Raw genomic sequence first — 20,928 nt, 5'->3', positions numbered from 1 at the left:
GGCCTCGGCGTCAGCGGTCACCTTGCTCCTGGGCGGCAGGAAAGTCTGTGCTGCAGCGTCCTCCTCCCCCAGCCTCGGACACTCTTCAGGCGCTGATGGCCAGGCACCTGCTACTACAGACTGCGCAAACGAACAGACTTTTCTTCATTGTATTTTTGTTATCGAGCAAGTTTATCAAAATAAATTGTCTACGACAGGCCTAGCCCCGTCTGCACTAATTGCGAGCGGCGCCTGCTGCAGCCTCCCCCGGAGGCGGCCCTGGAGAGCCGCCCCCTAGCACCCCCGGCTAGGCTGGGAACCTGCAGGCGAGGCTCCTCCACGCCCACCCTGGCCGGCTTGCAGCGCCGCAGCCCTGCCCAGCGGACCGTACCACTGCCTGGCGTCGGGGGAGGGGGGACCCGGCCCCTGACGGGGAATAGTTTCTCCCGTTTCTCTTAGCAACGCGGTAACACACAGGTGGGCCGCAGGCGGCTGCGGCTGCTCCCCTGGCGAGCGACGGCTGCCCTGTTCTCCCCTGTCCGGTGGGGCTGCCGGCCGGCCCGCCCCGCCCCAGCCGCGGAAGGAGAGGAGCGGGTGAGGCCGAAAAGCTGCCAGCGGCGGGGGGTTCTCGCAGAAGCCGGGGCGAGCTGAACTCGAACGGGCTCGCGCCTGCCCGCCCAGGTTCAATTGCTTCAGCCCCCTCTGGCTGCGCAGCTCGCGAGTCCCCTCAGAGGCGCCTGGGCTTCCCCGGCCCGGCTCCGGCGCCGCTCTGAGCGCCCGCCGCTCCCGCTGACGGCGCTGGGGGTGTCCGGCCCCTGGGGGTGTCCGGCCCCTTCTTGCTCAGCAGGAGGAAATGTCAGCTGAGATTTAATGCAGATAGTCAGTGGTGTGGGTGGCTGTACACTAACTGAGGTTACATTGTATGCAGGGTGGTTGTAGCTGTGTGGGTGCCAGGAGAGGAGAGAGACAAGGTGAGTAAGGGAATATCTGGTATTGGACCAGCATCTCTTGGTGAGAGAGACACCTTTCCAGCTCCTCTTCGGGTCTGGGAAATTTACTCACAGCTAAATACAAGGTGAGACAGAGAGTTTAGCATAAGTTATTAACACGTTTCAAGGGGCCGATCAAGGTGAAGTGGCCTGATAACACCTCTCCACAGTCATAGGGAGGAAAGGAAGGGGGGAATTAGCTGGTGGGGGCTTATTAGTAGGTTATAGATTGTTATCATAAGCTACAAATCCAGTAGCTACTTACGCTTATCAATCTGTTCCATCTTGTATTAAGCGATGCCATTCCCAGTAAGTTTCTCAGACCTGAAGAAGAGCTCTGTGTAGCTCGAAAGCTTGTCTCTCTCACCAACAGAAGTTGGTCAAATAAAATATATTACCTCACCCGACTTGTCTCTCAAATAGTTAAACTGCCATTGTTATTGAAGTACACGGGACAGTCCAACCAAAAGATAAACCCAAAGTACCCATGGCTAGTGTGCTGGCCTGGGTGTCTGATGACATATAAGATGCTTAAAAAATTGCATTTGTGCTTCATACTGGCAGCATACCCTCAGTCTTATTTTTTTAGCCTGAGTCTCATCTATATGGGGTCGGCAGGGGACCATCATTATATAACAGAAAAGAGACTTGAAGATGTGTAAACTGAGTTTGAATAAAGAGCCTTTAAGAAGATTGAAATGTTAGTTTTAAATTATTTATGCTCGGTAAATGATAAAACCAGATTGAAAAGGGGAAAGGAGAATTTCTGGTTCCAAATCAGGAGTGACCTGAAAATTGTAAACCACTGAAAGAACTGTTTGTCTGTACAGTATTCAGTGTATAACAGAAACAGACTAAACAAGCAAGTTAGACATATAGACCTAAACTTTTTTGTGTGATCTTGCTATGCCAAAGCAGAATACATTTAAATGGTTGTTTTTCTCTTAAATATCCTGGCAAAAATATTAATTTAAAAAATAAATACCTTATCTGCATTAAGAAACATAAAACCAGAGTAGCAGATTGCCTCTGTGACAGTAGCAACCGGCATGCCCCTGTTGGTGATGCAACTGGCACATAACTAACCCTAAGGCTATAGGTTTCAGAGTGGTAGCCGTGTTAGTCCGTATCAGCAAAAAGAATGAGGAGTACTTGTGGCACCTTAGAGACTAACAAATTTATTTGAGCATAAGCTTTCGTGGGCTAAAACCCACCTCATCGGATGCATACAGTGGAAAATACAGTAGGAAGATATGCACACACAGAGAACATGAAAAAATGGGTGTTGCCATACACACTATAACAAGAGTGATCAATTAAGGTGAGCTGTTATCAGCAGGAGAAAAAAAACCTTTTGTAGTGATAATCAGGATGGCCCATTTCCAACAGTTGACAAGAAGGTGTGAGTAACAGTCGGGGGGGGGGGGATAGTTTTACTTTGTGTAATGACCCATCCACTCCCAAAAGTAAAACTATTTCCCCCCCCCCCCCCCCCCGCCCGGACTGTTACTCACACCTTCTTGTCAACTGTTGGAAATGGGCCATCCTGATTATCACTACAAACGTTTTTTTTCTCCTGCTGATAATAGCTCACCTTAATTGATCACTCTTGTTATAGTGTGTATGGCAACACCCATTTTTTCATGTTCTCTGTGTGTGTGTATAATCTTCCTACTACTGTATTTTCCACTGCATGCATCCGATGAAGTGGGTTTTAGCCCATGAAAGCTTATGTTCAAATAAATTTGTTAGTCTCTAAGGTGCCACAAGTACTCCTCGTTCATTTTCCTAAGGCTATAGTAATTCTCTTGGTTGCTTCTAGTGATGAGAAGTCAGATGGCTTCAGTGAGTTGTGTTTTCATAAGCTCTCTAACTCCTTCCTACGTCTAATTCTCAGTTGCAGAGCTCTTATTTTTGGTGGATTTACCATTCTCCTTAAAGAGTTGCATGACCAACATACACAATTTTCCAGCAATTTTGAATACATATTTTACTGGATAGAACCCTTGGTGAATGACTTCTTGCAAAATGGTTTCCAAGTATATTATATAATAATTAATCAAATAACTTCCACTTCTTTTTTTAATTTTCTTGGTCACAGGCACTGCACGCAATATAATTAAGTACGTGGTTTCTGTTGATTTGTATCTGTGGGACTATAGTCTTAGGAAAGTGATATATAAATGCTTGATACATAGCTTTTATTCTTGATATTCTAAACTTCCACTCTTTAATGCTATGTCTCTTTTTTTTTTTTAAAAGAAGGTTAAATCTTTGGTCATAAATACAATGGATGCACAAACAAGAAAAATGGCTCAGTTACTGGACAATGATCAGTTTTTGGAAAAAGTAGGGTAAGGATGTTGTTGCAAAATCCTTAGGGGAAATGCTTAAATGGAAATGAAATATACATTTCTGGTGATGCAAACTACATTTTTTCATGCATATGTATATTAGGATGCTTAAAATGGAGCATAAGAGTTCTTAGTTGTTCAACAGAAACCAGAATGTTTAATTCTTATGGGTAATGATGAACTATTTTATAAATGGACTATTTGATCGTGCGACAGCACTCAGTGATGCATACAACTGCCGCTGATACAGACTAACACAGCTACCACTCTGAAACTTATTTTGTAGGGTAAGCGTGGGATCTGGCACAGTTCCAGTGAAAGGCCGACCATCCTGGCATGATATTACAATAACAGACTTGGAGCCCGATAATGGATTACTGGTTACTCACATCAACCAGACACAAGACCTTCTGGTAAGCAAATATCACTATCACGGATATCCATCACTTCTTGTCCCCTACACTGTCCAAAAACTTCTTGGATTGTCTGTGCACTGCTGTATTGCTCACCTAGCAGATATCAGGGTGATTGAAGTCTCCCATGAGAACCATGGCCTGTGATCTAGTAACTTCTCTTAGTTGCCAGAAGAAATCCTCGTCCACCTCATCCACCTGGTCTGGTGGTCTATAGCAGACTCCCACCATGACATCACCCTTGTTGCTCACACTTCTAAACTTAATCCAGAGACTCTCAGGTTAATGGCAGTCTCTGGACTAGCTAGGTCAACCATTATAATAATTCTTTTAATTTACATGTTGCTGTGTTTATCAGCTATTCCTGTGTTGTCTTAAATTCACAAAATAAGATTTTTCTGACTGCAGTTTTCACCTGCCTTCTGCTCCATGGTTTGCTTTTTCACATGTTGTGGGGTTTATATTGAGAAGGAAATGAGAGCAAATACTATTGAGTATCTAATTTTCTGTATTTTAGGTATGGACTTCCATGAGTATCAGTGCTTTACATCAGCAAATGTATATATTATACACAATAAAATCATCTCCAGTGTCATTAATGGTTATTCTCTTCTCCATGTAACAAGAGAACTCTTGTATCTTCTTACCTTTTTGTTGGTTATTTCTTAAAAAATAATAAAGAAAAGAAAGAGAGAGGAATAGCTTATGGTTCTTTTTGATTCTATGAATAATTAAGCTATTATGAAACAGGAAAATGAAGGGGGACAGTGACCTCTAATGGCATCACAGTGATTTATTTGTTTGAATACTTCATGTTGAATTACATGCACAGTAGATGCTTGTTTGCAGCAACACCTTGTAAGTGCAACCACTGCTTATGAGCAACATTTCCCCTGAGAACACTTTCCATACTGTGAATTGTTGACACTCCCCATAACAGCAACAGTCACGTAGGAGCAAAAGGGTACTAGTATGTTGCTACTAATAAGCGTCTAATGTATTATGTTCCAAGAGGAAATAAGAGACTATAATGCCTGTTGAAACTATGTAGCAGACACCTTCTTTGGTGTCTGCCATAATACACCCTAGGCAGATTCCTTCTGTTCTAGATCCCAAGGCCTCCTGCTTGCTGCAAGTGGATTTGTGTCAATGATTTAATGACTAAATAATACCTCTTTCCTGCCATCCCTCAGAACTGGCAACATTTGAACAACACTTGCTGTTTCTAATCACTACCTTTAACTTTTCTCCTCCTCCTGATCTACAGAGAGTGCAAAAGAGGAAAATGCAATCCAGTGAGGTGCAAACCACAGAAGAATGGCTAAGAAACCACAGTTTAGAATCCATGCAATTAACATTAGAAGATCTCCTAAAGAAAGGCAATATTGTCTTGTGAGTACAGTGCCATCCCTTCTTAATCTATCAGTTTGCTTATGACAGGTTTCAGAGTAACAGCTGTGTTAGTCTGTATTCGCAAAAATAAAAGGAGTACTTGTGGCACCTTAGAGACTAACCAATTTATTTGAGCATAAGCTTTCGTGAGCTACAGCTCACTTCATCGGGTGCATCAGTCTCTAAGGTGCCACAAGTACTCCTTTTCAGTTTGCTTATATTATTCATGTTAAATATATACTTCATTCTAGGAATTCAAGAAATGCCACAGAACAGATAGAGTTTGCTGCCAAGACAGTTGTTAATTTTGAAGCCAAGCTGTCTAAGTAAGTATATAATATGTGCTACAGTTTCAAAGTATAAGAGTGATTTCCTTCCTCCAAACTTAGATAGTTGTAAAATAAGGTTTTTTTCATATCTGATTTTGGGCTGGATCAACCCTGGAAATGCAACAAATGAAACATAAATAGCCGCTTTGAAAGCTTCCCCCATGCTGCCCCTCTAGTGTACCTCAGTGTTGAAAGGCAATCGCTGGGGAATATGGGTTCGCTCAGTGTCCATTAGAACCCCTGGTGGTTTTTGTGATGATACCTGTCAAGTGGGATCTTAACAATCAACTCACCTCAGATAGGCCTCTGAACATCCATCAGATGGGTAATGACTTTTGTTTGCTATTGACCTGGGTTTGTTTCAAATTGATGACCTAACAGTGAAAGGCTATATAGCCTGTTATGAGACCTGAGCCACATGGCCTGATATGCTAAAAAAGTATGTGTGTTTTGGGGAGGGAGGAAGAAACTCTTTTCTTTGAGGTTTGAAGGATGAGCTCTTTCTACATAAACTTCTGCTCATGTACAGTTTATAAACCACCACAACAGCAATAAAGTCACTAAAATTGTGGGACAAACCCCAAAAATCAAGGACATTTACATTTAAAGAACAGATCTGATAAATATGCTCAGTATACTGCAGAATAATATTATAGTAATCCTTTCAATCTTCCATAAATACATATGTCTGATAGTTCCTAGGTCTACTGCCATATATCAGGTACAGAGACCCAGATTCCTCAGGATGCTCCTTTTCAGGACTTGCTATCTGTGCATTGTGAATGAGCTGCTTGCAAAATTTTGGTCAAAATAATTAAAAATAGGCTTGCATTCCAGGGAAGTAAAGAAATTTTTTTTTTCATAAAAATCCTTTCTTTTAACTTTTTCTCAGTTCTAAAACCATGAGCATGGTGTTAAAAAGCAAGTTATTTAAAAATAATTCTGAAACAGTTTGTTCTAGGGCTGGGACAGCAAATGCTAAGTTTCACCCCAATTATAAATCCTTTAAAATTGGTTAAATAATTGAAAAAGAGGTTTTGTAATCGAATCACCAAAACATTTTTCAATACTGATAAATTTGCTCCTTTTGTCCCACAATCAGGAGACTTTACCATTTAAAAAAAAATCAGTTTGTATGGTTTGGATTAAATAAATCTCCAGCCAATAAGCTAAATAGATAGGATGAATTGACTTGACTTTTGGCTGAACTTTCCTTCATCCATACACACACACATCACACACTTTATCCAAACACAACTAATTAAAGAGCATTCTGCTGATCTCATTTTTTTCAAGGCAATTAGATATTTAAACAATTAAACAAGTTTAGAGAAAGAAAGAAGTATTTAAATAATTAACACTGCAGCCACTAGTGCTGTATCACAGTTGAGAATGTTGTAAATAGAATATTTGTAGACGACGGTTGTGCACCTGATGGAAAACTTGGCCGATGATAAAAACAGATCTGAACTTAAATTGACATACCGTTTAAGAGAATGCATTATTTAAATGTGTGCACTGTATTTTGTCAGAGCAATTGAACTTTATCACCACCGAATTCAGTGGCTGTTGGAGGACAGCAGAAAGGTAATGTTAACTTTTTAATATGCTTTTAAAGGGGAACCTGCATATGGTGTTAAAGGATATATTAACTGTTTAATAGTTGTCTAGAATCCCACCCGGAAAGCTTTTTTGTATTTTTCCCATATTGTGAGTAACTAGAGCACAATGGAGCAATGTTTTGTCTTGTCAATTGATAGATGTTTCATTTGAGATATGTTTTGAGCCTTTATTCAGATGGGTATTTTATAAGCAGGGATTGCGTATCGGCAGTATCCAAAAAGCTAGCACCCTTGACTGGCATGATGGGGATACTATGGAACTGAGTAATCCTTCATTTTCTCAAGTAACAAACATGTCATCTAGGGGCAGAGGGAGTATTGCCCACTCAGAACAGAAGGTAGAATTCAAAACTCATGTCTCTTTCTCTTTGCTCTGCGATTGTCTCATTTTTTTTAATGCTTAAAAAGTAACAGTGACAATAAATATGTAATATTTTAAATGAAAATGGCAGCATAAAGAGGTACATACTGAAATTTAAAGTTAGATCAGCACAAAATATTTAAATGAACGTTTTATATGTTTAGGTGTTCGGCCTTATAAAAGGGAACAAAGTTGGACTCCTGGTTGATGTATCTGATATAAGTTGTGAACCTCGACTATTTGAGTTCCAGAAAGACCTTTTGGTAAATAATTCTGAAAGAGACTCTGACTCTTAAAGTAAGTTAAATAAGATTCTCTGAGTGCAGGGAAGAAAGTAAGTGTAATAATCACTTATTTACATATTACTCTAAGTATCAACAGTTAATTTGCTGGAGATGTATAGATTTACCTTAATCACTTTTAAAGTAGAAATTATTTGTTTAATATCAAGATTCAAACATTTTAAGCATCTGCCACAATAACAAAAATTGAAGACCTGACTTCAAATATTAACCAACCCCAGACAGATGTGCTTCAAAAGCATCTGCTAGAGCAGCAGTTTTTAACCAGGGGTCCGGGGGCGCCTAGGGGGCCGCCAAGCAGGGCCAGTGTTAGATTTGCTGGGGCCAAGGTCAGAAAGCTGAAGCCTCGCAGTGTGGGGCTGAAGCCCAGGGCTCCCAGCCCTGCCATCTGGAGCTGAAACCGAAGCCTGAGCAACTTAGCTTTTGTAGGGACCCCTGTGGCATGGGGCCCTGGGCAATTGCTCTACTTGTTACTCCTAATGCTGGCCCTGGCTTTTATATGCAGAAAAACAGTTGTTGTGACACAGTGGGTTGTGGAGTTTTTATACATGTTGCGGGGAGGCCTCCAAAAGAAAAAGATTGAGAACCCCTGTGCTAGAGTAATGTACATAATAGAAATAAATAGTTCATAGTACGTGAGAGCCAAGTTGTACATACAGTACTATGCCTATAAAGAATAGGATGCAGTTGTGCTTATGCACTTGGATGCAGCAAAGTGTGCTTTTTGTTGGGTCAGGACCTTGCTGTCTTACAGTCTCTTCCCCAACTTCCAAAAGAAACAAAACTGTGTTTATTTTTACAAAGTGTTTCTAATGAGGATTATTAAAGGTAAACACAATAATGTCACAATAACAATTATATTTTCTGGTTTTAAAGCTTTCTCTGTACAATCTTGCTTCATATACCAGTGAAGGTTACTTAAAATTGACTGCACCTACTTCTTTGATAATTTGTGCAGCATAAGTAAAGATACTTCAAGAAAATTGTTACACTCTCTGGTTGACAAGGGCCTAGAATGCCCTACCTAAGGTATAGCCCTAGAAGTGAAAGCTACTTTTTTCTGACATCCTATCATAGCTGCTTCATTCTTTTTCAGTTGCTCGTATGATCACAGCTCAATAGGTGAACATGTGCTTTCTGAATCAATATCATTTCTCTCTCATTTGCTTGTTTATTAAAGGGTGCTGATGAAATTGACACAGTGTATATTTCCCCATTTAACCAACTGAATGGGAATACTATGTCAGCATGGTGTACAAGGACTAGGTTAAGTTGCTGTCTCTCAGTGTGCCAAACTAAAACTAAATCTATGTCACTTCAGTTCTGAGCCTAGTTCTCCTATATAGTAGTTCAGAATACTACAGTCTGAACTGACTTTAGCAAATCACAATTTTTTTCTTGCACATAACTCCAGTAATAGCAGGGATATTAACTCACTAACATTTTTTATTAAGTGTCTAATAGATGAACAGCTGTGTTATAAGAAACAGTTATATTTCCTCTCCTTTGGTACTGAGATTTCATCTCTATGGGAGAATCCAACAAACGTCAATGTGCGCGTGTAAGTATGTTTCCTAGCTTATAACAATGGGTTTTCAAACAGGGCCGCCTTTTAATTAGGAGCAGTTTTGTGCTCATAGTGAATTGTAGCTGTAGTTTTGTGCCTTCAGTGATTTGCCAGAAAAAATACAGAAATGAATTGTGAATTCATTGCAAATGAGTCTGCTCATTCATACAGGTAAATCGCACAGGAGATCTTAGCCATCAACCAGGGGGTATGTGATCTTGATGCTGAATAAAAAAGGCCATATACTAGTTAAGTGTACAATAAGTTTTTAATTTTCTATCTTCCTAGCCTAGATGAAGCAAGACAGTGGGTGCAGGAGCTACAACCCAGTGGAGGCTGTAATTTGCTGAAAGCTTTAAAGAAGGTCCTTACAATGAGGGAACTGAATTCATTGGTTCTTATTGTAGGAAGCTGGTAGGTCCACTATCTAAACTGGCAATAAATGTTAACTTGCATAAAGAATTAAATGCTTCAGACTTATACTTTCCGCCTAGTTGTAAATTAGGCTAGATTTTTATCTTTTAAAGAGACATTATTGACATCCCCCTTTCTTCAGTTCTTTCCTCATTTACATGTGCGCTACTTTTTCTATTTTAACCCTTATTACTTGCTAATCCTCTCTGTAACAATATGAAAATAGTTTTCCCTTCCAAATTTGTCCTCTTGTTGATAAATACTTGTTGATAAATAGAATGTCTAACACTAATATTGTGTCAATAAAAATTCATCAGCATCACTGAGGATTTCAGTGGGAATGTGAATGGCTCTGGAATTACTTCTGTAAAGTAGCACTGTGTGTTCATACTAATCTGCTGTCTGTGATCATAAGCATTGGCGCAAAATAGAATCCATAATGCTTTGGCCAGCAGCCAGTGTTGATCTGACACAGATTTTGGACTTAAATTCTGCAGCCTGTGATGTCCATTTTAAAGTTTGCATAATTGAAATGAATGAGTGCAAGAAAAGAATAATATATAAAGGACTCTGGTGAGTGCACAGGTAACCAATATGGACTAATTCCATTATATTTACTTATTAAATTTATTTTAAAGGTGCATTGAGGAGACCGTTGGCTTTGCTAAAGTGATATTTTGGGGTAGTCTGGATCCAAATTCCATTTTAACTGAATCACCAACACAGGAGATTCAAAGAAAGGTTTGCAGATTTGGCTCAGGTCTGATTTATTACGGTTTTACAGTAGTCCCAAAACAGCAGAGAAGGGGTTAAGGAGAACTTGTGGGCCCAATTAGCCCCACCCTGCTATGGCTGCGGTCAGTGCCAAACCTGGAGGGGAGTTAAAAGGAGGGAGCCTGGCTCACTTCAGGCCTGATTGGCCAGGAAGGAAGATGGAGCTCTTTGCCTGAAGGGAGCTTTGCCTGCACAGTTGCATATAGTGGAGCCTACTAGTCGGAGCAGCAGCTCGGAGGGAGAAGTTAGACTCTAGGGAGCAAACCACACACAGTAAGAGACTGTTGGGCAACCAGTCCCAAAGGAAAGGGCCTGGACACCCCATGGGAAGAATGGTGGATGGCCCAATGTTGAGTTGGATTTGCTTTTTGTTTAAGAACATTTTGGAGCTAAACCTCTCCAACCCCCCCCAGAAGGGGATAGGACTGAAGGGACAATTAGCCAATGGGCCAAAGCCTGCCTGAGTGGGGTGCCTGGAAGTTCCAGCAAGGATTAGCACTGTTGGGTGCTTCCCCAACCACACCAGTACACGAAACTAGAGTTATGGTTGCACCCTAATTTTCTGTTTTACAGGGTGTGCATCTCAGTGTCTCACCGTTTTTTAAACTCTTTTTTTCTAAACATGCCATGAAGAATTTGAACCAACATTCAGCCACTAATTCATATGTGTGTGGAATGATGATGATTTTTAGGAAATTTGAGGAAAGAGAAGCCTGATTCCTTTGCCCCCCCACCCCCGCCCCAACACACACAGAGTACACCTAAGTTTCTCCCTGCTGGTGCTTGAGCAGGAACATTACGACATCAGCCATGCATCACTCTCACTCCAGTTTATTTGAGTTGTCATGACAATGGATGCCTTGGCTAGCTGGTTTACCTCACACTCCCATAATATTCTTACAAAGAAGAGTCCCAGGAGGAGTTGTAAGGAAAGCAGACTGAGTTTGGATAAGTTTCTGGTGTTCCCCTTTGGGTGCGTACTGGGGAAAGTTGCACTGTTTCTTCTCTTATTGCTTGTTCCTTTCCTCAGAAAGGGTTATATGAAAATAAGATGTAAAATTCCAGCTCCTTTTCATGTAGATTGTTTATCTGCTTCTTATAAATTGGGGGGTATGGCTTTCTGAATGTTTACCTTTAAAAAAGTGAGAAATTGTAGCTGAGAGTCCCTAATCAGTTTTCTTGTACAATTTAGAAGTTTTAGTAAAATTGAAGTTGCATTTTAAAAAGTTATGTTTGAATACAGTTTAATTAAACTACTTTCAATGTCAACATGGTATTGAGTGGTGAAATGGCCATAAAAATGGTAGTCTGAGGTAAATTCACTGAAGGCAACCTATGTGTAAGTGCTTTATTAATTAAATAGCACAGGTATAAAAGATTTTATTTCTATTAAAGAATTAAGGAAATTCAAAGACAAAAAAATCATTTAAAGTTGCTCTAATAAATAAACTAAACTACAAAAAATTAGGAAATACAAAATTAAGGTTTAAGAAGATTAAAAATTTTCAAAGTCAAGCACTCTCAAATTAGGAAATGCCAGCGTGAATGTTGCCCAGGCAGACCCAATTTGGCCCCTTTGTATATATGCATTATGATACAGCCTTTAATTACATGCAGAAGTGAATACCCATGGAAAGTTTGTTGTATGTGGCTTGCCCAGCATCACACAGGAACTTGTAAACCAAGCAAATTTGATCCAGAAGTCATTACAGACAAATATGGAATCCTATTAAACTATTTTAGAACTTGCTTTTCAGAGTAGAGGGAGGAACTGTTGAAAAGGGAGCAGATACACAAATGTATAAAAAGTTACAAAATGGCAGGTACCCCTTTTTGCTTAATGCTTAAATTATGTTCCTGTGATTTGATATTTCTTCTCCACCCCTGCCACAAGCACGTCAGTTTGACCAGCATGACCTTTTCTACTCTTTGGTTGATGGAATTGTGGATGTCATTTTTCATCAGCCCCGATCAGTCTTCGGAAATATTGTCTGACTATATTCAGCAATGTACCTTGGGGAGAAAGCTGCTGATACACACCATTACGTATGAATGTAGCAATCATGTTCCTCCTGTAAGTAATCATTCTTTGTATCTGTCTTAAAAACGACCTGTCATTTGTTTCCTTTTGAGCTGTAGTTAAGATATTTTGTACATTCATAGATTTACAGAAGTGTTAAATTATGTTTTCAAATATTTTTTGTGGGATCTCAATCTCAAGTAGTGAGTGCTGTGAAATACTTCCCCTTTAGAAGGAAGAGGTTTAACTATGGCATTTTAATCCAGAGGTGAAGCTTATCTGTGACCAATCTTGTAACCTGTTATCAGTCTCTTCAGGCTATCTTAGTTGTTTTCCTATTTCTAAGTATAACAGCCTAGAAAAGATTACAGCATCTTAAAATTGTTTGCAGCCCTTGCTACACACAGCTAAGGGTGTTACTCTGTTTGTTTTAGAGAGCCGATTAGCAACAAGAAATCCTATAAATTGGGATGCCCAAATCTTAAGTAACTTTTCTTCTCTTCATATATGTAGGCTGTTCTAAAGAACCTTGCAGAAGTTGTTGGAGGCCGTTATCACTGCTATTCTTCAAAGAGTGAGGTAGGTTTAGGCTAGAAGTACACAGAACAACTTTTTCGTTTGTTTGTTTGTTTATTTATTTTCATGCTGTCACTCTTGGTGAAATAGGTTCTCGTCTTTGTAGCAATTTATAGTAAAAAGAATTGGTAAGTAAAGTCTTTGTTCAGGAAAGCACTTAAGAGCTTGCTTAAAATTAAATATATGCTTAAATGTTTTCAAGAATCAGGAATGCTCTCCTAAGGGTGCAGGAGACTTCTTCAGATATTCTGCAGATATAGTGGGACCAGGAACAGGGCCCTGGCTGTAGGGGGGACGACACAGACGGGGTAAGGGGGCCAAGGCTGGGCCTGCAGCTGGGGGTGGGTCTGGGGCCGGAGCTGGGAGTGGGTCCCGGCCGGACTGCAATGGGGGCTGGCAGCGGGCCCTGAGGCTGGGGACAGGGCCAGAGCAGAGCTAGGGGCAGAGTGGGGCTGGGTGGCACTCCCTCCCTGCCCCGTGGGGACTGTTCTGGCCCTGATGTGCCCCATGAACGTTCTTCTATGCCACCCTAGGAGGGCACGCTCCACTGATTGGGGACCACTGGTCTAATTTCTAAGTAGCATGAAAGCTATGGGCTTTATCATTGAAGACTAATTCAAATATTTCATGTTCACTAAATAATGGGAGACATTTCTGTACACAATCTTAATGGCTACAACTACATTTACTCTGTTCTGCGAGGCAGCATCATTGGTAGTGCCCATAAAATAACTGGTGTCAGTGTCAGATGAGCTGGCATTTTGCTTGATGTTTTACTATGAAGCAGAGAGACAAGGTGGATGAGGTAATATCTTTTATTGGACTAACTTCTGTTGGTGAGAGAGACAAGCTTTCAAGCCACACAGAGCTGAAGAAGAGCTCTGTGCATCTCCAAAGCTTGTCTCTCTCACCAACAAAAGTTGGTCCAATAAAAGATATTACCTCACCCATATTGTCTCTCTAAAAACCTGGGACCAACACAGCTACAACTACACTGAATACAACATAGGAATTGTATAATCCTTTCAACCTTTTTTCCTCTTCTTGTTGCATAACAGAATTACGATAGTAGCGATGTTTATCTACTGCTTTGTGAATCCCAAAAAGCTAAGAACATTCTCAGCAGCATCAAAGAAACTTTCCAGGGAAGGATTGGTGATTCAGTTATTGGTAGAGTACAAGATGTAAGTACGGTATTTGTTTTGTTTTCAGATAATCTGTGTGTAGCACAGACATGCAGATCTCTGTATTAATGATCAGAATAGGGAAAACATACTATACTAACAGATCACAATGATAAATTTAAATGCTATTTACTGGCTGTACTTTGTAAGATCAGATAAATACTAACAAATGGTAAGGGAAAGCTTTGAATGGATCCTGAATGGAGACATTCTAGGTACAATTATTTTGGTAAACTGAAATACTTACCAAAAAAAGAGAGCAGCAGGGAAAATATTTTTAAAACATAGGATGTGGCCATAATGGACACCAAAACAAATGCTGGCCTACCTAAAAGCTAGCCTCATTCATTAACATTTATTTCCATTTCCAACCTCCCTATGCCCTTGGTGAGGTTGGGAAAAAGAAAAAGGATATTTTCCTGTGCCTGTCTCTCCTTCTGTAAAGCACCTGAAGAATTTGCTGCACTGCTTTATTGAGATGGAAATGCTTCTTGATCACATCTTTCTGTTGGCTTTGACTTGAGTAGAAGGAGCTATGTTGTCTTGTATGCCACATCTGTTTCTTTGCCACATACACGAGCCATCATGTACTTGCTGGGGGCCTGACAACCTAGAAACAGCTTAATAACTCATCTGTGCTTACCACCCTTAATGAAAATGAGCTTAACAGCTCTATTTTTTAAAATTTAGATGCATATAAGATTTTTTTAAAAAACAAAGTAAGCTTTTCTGTCTCGTAGGTAAAAGGGGCAATGCTGTGCAGGTGAATGGGCCCTCTCCTCCAGGGGATTTGGAGGCAGTTAAAGAGGACTTCCATCAGGTGTCACTAGGACTTTCTCATGGACTCTAGAAATGCCTGTCTCTAAGGCAAGGGAAAACACCAGCTGATAGGAGCTTCTGCTTGTGTTTCTTTCTCTGGATATGTTTCACATCTCCCAGAATAGGATTTTTGACTAAATTTAACTCCATTCTTTTTAAGGAGATAACTCTTGAGCAGTTTATAGACATAATAAATGCTATGACAGCACTAGGGCAAAGCAACTCCGGTATGTATTTCTGCCAGCTCTGTAATTACCAAATGGAATCAAACCCACACTATAGTGTCTTTGAAGGCCATGCTTCTCCAAAGTAGTTCCAGTGTCAGTCCAGAAATTTGTTGGCCACACAAGCTACAACAGTGAACCATCTGCATGATCTGTTCTCCATAAGCTCTAGTGTGCTCTGTAAAATTAGGATATATTCCTTTTTGAAAATTTATTTATATGTAACCCTTCTGCCAGGCGAAGCCATCAGCAACCAGGGCCAAGTTCAATATCTAGGGGTTCCTTTCCATCAATACAACACAGAACCAGGTCGAGCCCCACCCAGTAACCCGGGAAAATTAGACACCACCCCTGGGCGCCTCTGAGAGGCAATACTTCCCCACTTGCAAGCACAGAGTCTGAGTGTAGAAAAGAAACTTTTAATAAAAGGAGGGAAGTAACTTGGCGTTAATTTGGGAAAACACTGCAAACAGGGTTCATAAACATGTGCAAAAGTCCCTTTAATGTGCCTGTCCCTTCTCTGCACCCCTCTCACAGTTGCTGTGCTTGGTAAGTGCAGACCCAGAGTTCAGAGGTGCACCTGCACAGTTCACTTCCCACCCCGGGTAAAGGTAAGGAGGCACCTTACTTGCTCCACTCACCCGCTTTCCCCTCCGTCAGCCACCCGGCTGGCCACTTGCTCTGCTCACCGCCTCACCAACCACTTGTTCGCCAGCTGACTGTCAGTCACCTCCTGCTATCACCTGCCTCTCTGCTGTGACCTCTGCAAATCAGTTTCTTAGTGATTTTCAGCTCTTAGCAGCCTGGATAGAAACACAGTCACACCACAACTGATTTCAGCTCTGATTGAGCATTTAAAATAGCAAAAGAGGCTCCTAATGAAGCCTATTTAGCTCTTTCTTTGAACTGTGGGGAGGAACAAGTCAAAACATTCTGGGGACTCCTAGGGAGAGTCTACACACCACCTAGCTGGGACACCTGTCCCCACCCCTCTTACTTTCACAGGGCTCTGGCATTCAAGCCCCTGGCTTAATGTGGTCCTTTCAGCTGAGGGTGACCCCCTTCATTTGCGACTGGTTAAGCACAGTCCTGCTTCCCTGTATTCCTACAATAATTACAACATTGGTAACAGCATTTCATTACCCCTTCATTCAGTCCTAAAGTGATTTGTAACCCACACCAGCCAAAGTTGATTCCTTTGAGCAAAACACCACTCTATTTGCTGGATATCTCAGCAGAGCAGGAGCAAACTGTATTTACATAAACACACACAAAGTCTCTCCCCCTCCCAGCTAGCTGTCAGGGAAGCATTCATTCAGACCCTACTTTACATCTAGCTATCTCTGTCTGTTTTGCAAATATAACACCTAGGAGCCCCTGTCCTGGATCAGGGCCCCATTGAAGCTGTTGAGCTTAAACTGACAGCTAAATATCCACAAGGAGATGTTAGAAAGACAGGCTGAGATTTTAATTTGGATAGAAGGAGACAGTAGAAAGGTAGATCTGTGTGTGGTCAGCATTGAGATGATAGTTGCAGAGGTGTTTTATTAATGTGATTACCCAGAGATAAATTGGAGAGGGAGATGAGAAAGGGGACCAAGGGCGGAGCCCTTTAGGACCCCACAGAAAGTTGGAGGGGAAGGATGAGGAGGATTCTCCAGATGAGACACTGAAAAAGCAATTAGAGAGGTAGGAGGAGAACCAGGAGAGGATGGAGTTAAAAAAGCTGAAGGAGGATAAAACTTCAAGAGAAAAAAGCATGGGTTGAAGGCAGCTGACAGGTTGAGGAGGATGAGTATGAAGTATTGGTCCTGAGCTTTGGCCCAGAAGAGGTCACTAGAGACTTTGATGAGAGACTGATCAGAGGAGTGCAAGGGGCAGCAGCCAGACTAGAGAGGGTCCAGGATGGAGTTAGAGGAGAGGAACTCTAGAAAGAAGTTGTAGACAATGCATTCAGTGAGCTTAGAAATGGAAAAGAGAAGGAGGGCTAGTTGGAGCAGCAAGTGGGGTCAAGGGAGATTGATGAGAGAAAATACATATTTCTGATGCAAAGGGAATAAACTTAACCTAAATTAAACCTAAGCCTACTTCTTTTCTGTAGTGTAAATAAATGCATGGAGACTGTTTAAGTGAAATGATGTACTTTGTTTGCAAGAAAGTATTAGCTGGGTGTGTTTTTTAACCATAACCATTTCTGTTTGACCAAAGAGTGTCAGATGTAACAGTAGTGGAAATACATCTCAACGTAGTTGAGAGGAAACCCCTGTTCAGCAGCCAGAGGAGAAAATAATGTTGAGAAATTTAACTGTAATTTTGTTTCAATTTTTATAGAACAGTAAGATTTTAATAAGCATACTGGGGCAAAACTCTGCCCCATGGAGAACAAATCCAAATGGCTCCCTATTGTTGTAGAATTGGCCAGCAGGCACACTGGTCCTTGGACTGACATCTGAACTATTTTGAAGAAGCATGACTTTCTACACTACTGCACAGTGAGAGGCACCACTTCTGCTCCTTTTATATATTCTGTACAGCCCTTGATAGTTATGGAGTTGCTAAGAACATATATAACAGTTTTTGAGCCCTAGTGCTGCAGTAATAATATGCAATCCCATTGAAATCCACAGGTTTGCAGTGTGCCTAACACAGTGTATGCAGTGGAATGCTATACTCCAAAAGCTATTTTTAAAGGGATCATTGGAAATGTTATCTGTGTTCAAAATATTTTTACAGCATTCTGCCAGTTTTTAGCTGTGCTACTAACTGGTACCTCACATTTTAGCATATGTAAAACTGCTGTGGGAAAATAATCTTGATACATTGGAGAATTGGTCTCAGATCAACAAGATTAAATTCAATAAAGACAAGTGCTACATTTAGGAAGGAAAAGTTGATACACAACTACAAACTGGGGAGAAACTGGCTCGGCAGTAGTATTGCTGAAAAGGATCTGGGGATTATAATGGATCACAAATTGAACATGAGCCATCAATGTGATACAGTTGTGAAAAAGGCTATTATAATTTTGGAGTCTATTAACAGGAGCATTGTATGTAAGACACAAGAGGTAAATGCACCACTTGTACTCCGCACTGGTGAGGCCTTAGCTGGAGTATTGTGTCCAGTTTTGGGCACCACACTTTAAGAAGGATGTGGACAAATTGAAGAGAGTCCAGAGAAGGGCAACAAAATTAATAAAAGGTTTAGAAAACCTTACCTATGAGGAAAGGTTTAAAAAACTGGGCATATGTTAAGTCTCGAGGAAAGAAGACTAAAAAGACCTGAGAAGTCTTAAAGAGGACAGTGATCAATTGTTCTTCATGTCCACTGGAAACAAGACAAGAAGTAGTTAGTTTAAACTGCAGCAAGGGAGATTTAGGTTAGATATTAGGGAAAAATTGCTTATTATAAGCATATTTAAGTACTGGAACTGGTTACCAACAGAGGTTATAGAATCTCCATCACTGGAGGTTTTTAAGAAAAGGTTGGACAAACATCTGTCAGGGACGGTTTAAGTATACTTGGTCCTGCCTCAGTGCAGGGGACTGGACAAGATGACCTCGCAAGGTCCCTTTCACCCCTACATTTGTATGCTTCTATGTTTTAAAATTGAAAAAACAATTATTGATATTTACATAAAGCATTTTTAAAATCTGTCTAGATTTCCACAGAATTTACCAAGTTGACACCTGCTAGTTTCCTACCCAAGCCTCCGAAGCATGAAGGACCTCTTGTTATACAAATGCCTAGCTTCCTGGCCAAAACCTCAGCAGGCTGGTTAAAGACAAATGGATTGAAAGGTATTGCATATAAAAGAGCTTAATGTGGTATGAAGCATGGATTACAAAATAAGTGTATATTTCATTTAGCATTTTCCTTGTTTGTTATAGCCAAGAAATTAAGCCTTTATCAAGTTTTGGCTCCTAATGCTTTTTCATCTGTGGAAGAATTTGTGCCTATTCTTCAGAAAACAGTGTCATCAACTCTGCATGAGGTAAATATTTGGGACCTGTTCCTCCTCCTTCATATTCCTTTATCTGTTACACAAGATTGTGATGACTAATTTTAATGTATGTTCACTTTCACAAAGCTGCAGCTCTTTCCTCTCCAGAACCCACTTTATTAACCAAGTGCTCTTTGCTTTTTTAGATGTCCTTAGGTAAAACCATTGACATGCCAAAGTCAGCCTGATGTCTGAGCTATGTTTGTAATTCTTCAAGGAAATATTTAAAATGTTTCTACAATATTGCTGTGCCAATGCACCAAACTGTTTCTCGGGCAATTTAGATAAGTAACCACAGAAAACGGATTAAAATGTTCAAAGCAGCACAGATGAGTTAGCCAGATATTATTCACCCATGTGTGGTAATTTTCCAAACCTCGGGCATTGCATTGTGGGATGAGTTAAGCCAGCTGGCTGAACTAGTGCAATTGCAAGGTTTGCAGCTTCCAGTGCAGAGTAAAGTAAATAATTATAGACTGCACTGGTTCACCTGGATCTGAGCCAAAGACATCATCCAGGGTGTTGTAAATGACACTTTTTTATAGCCTGTTTCAGAGGAGCAGCCGTGTTAGTCTGTATCTGCAAAAAGAACAGGAGTACTTGTGGCACCTTAGAGACTAACAAATTTATTAGAGTATAAGCTTTCGTGGGCTACAGCCCACTTCATCGGATGCATAGAATGGAACATATAGTAAGACACACACACACACACACACACAGAGATAAGTTGGAAGTTACCATACAAACTGTGAGAGGCTCATTGGTTAAGATTAGCTATTATCAGCAGGAGAAAAAAAACTTTTGTAGTGATAATCAAGATGGCCCATTTAGACAGTTGACAAGAAGGTGTGAGGATACTTAACTTAAGGAAATAGATTCAATATGGGTAATGACCCAGCCACTCCCAGTCCCTATTCAAACCCAAGTTAATGGTATCTAGTTTGCATATTAATTCAAGCTCAGCAGTTTCTCGTTGGAGTCTGTTTTTGAAGCTTTTCTGTTGCAAAATTGCCACCCTTAAATCTTTTACTGAGTGGCCAGAGAGGTTGAAGTGTTCTCCTCCCGGTTTTTGAATGTTATGATTCCTGATATCAGATTTGTGTCCATTTATTCATTTGTGTAGAAACTGTCCGGTTTGGCCAATGTACATGGCAGAGGGGCATTGCTGGCACATGATGGCATATATCACATTGGTAGATGTGCAGGTGAACGAGCCTCTGATGGCGTGGCTAATGTGATTAGGTCCTATGCTGGTGTCACTTGAATAAATATGTGGACAGAGTTGGCATTGGGCTTTGTTGCAAGGATAGATTCCTGGGTTAGTGTTTTTGTTATGTGGTGTGTGGCTGCTGGTGAGTATTTGCTTCAGTTTGGGGGGCTGTCTGTAAGCGAGCACTGGTCTGTCTCCCAAGATCTGTGAGAGTGAGGGATCATTTTTCAGGATAGGTTATAGATCCTTGATGATGCACTGGAGAAGTTTTAGGTGGGGGCTGAAGGTGACAGCTAATGGAGTTCTGTTATTTTCTTTGTTGGGCCTGTCCTGTAGTAAATGACTTCTGGGTACTCTTCTGGCTCTGTCAATCTGTTTTTTCACTTCAGCAGGTGG

The 20,928-nt window shown here is 40.8% G+C and overlaps 1 protein-coding gene across 1 annotated transcript in view; it reads left to right on the top strand.

Annotated features, from left to right (window-relative positions):
- Positions 1–427: 427 nt before the first annotated feature.
- VWA3A (von Willebrand factor A domain containing 3A) overlaps positions 428–20,928 on the top strand; it is a 70,973-nt gene continuing 50,472 nt past the window's right edge. The window contains exons 1-14 of the mRNA XM_074965314.1: positions 428–573; positions 3,231–3,322; positions 3,609–3,735; positions 5,003–5,127; positions 5,379–5,453; positions 6,989–7,043; positions 7,604–7,702; positions 9,196–9,302; positions 9,597–9,722; positions 12,462–12,570; positions 13,030–13,095; positions 14,151–14,276; positions 18,981–19,119; positions 19,210–19,313. Of these exons, the coding sequence (XP_074821415.1) occupies positions 3,258–3,322; positions 3,609–3,735; positions 5,003–5,127; positions 5,379–5,453; positions 6,989–7,043; positions 7,604–7,702; positions 9,196–9,302; positions 9,597–9,722; positions 12,462–12,570; positions 13,030–13,095; positions 14,151–14,276; positions 18,981–19,119; positions 19,210–19,313 (1,323 nt within the window). The 5' untranslated portion in view covers positions 428–573; positions 3,231–3,257. The remainder of the gene's footprint in view (positions 574–3,230; positions 3,323–3,608; positions 3,736–5,002; positions 5,128–5,378; positions 5,454–6,988; positions 7,044–7,603; positions 7,703–9,195; positions 9,303–9,596; positions 9,723–12,461; positions 12,571–13,029; positions 13,096–14,150; positions 14,277–18,980; positions 19,120–19,209; positions 19,314–20,928) is intronic.

This window comes from Natator depressus, chromosome 10, assembly GCF_965152275.1.
Source record: "Natator depressus isolate rNatDep1 chromosome 10, rNatDep2.hap1, whole genome shotgun sequence".
NCBI classification, from domain to species: Eukaryota; Metazoa; Chordata; order Testudines; family Cheloniidae; genus Natator; species Natator depressus.
The sequence above is the reverse complement of the archived record's forward strand: the minus strand, read 5'-3'. Positions and strand labels throughout refer to the sequence as shown.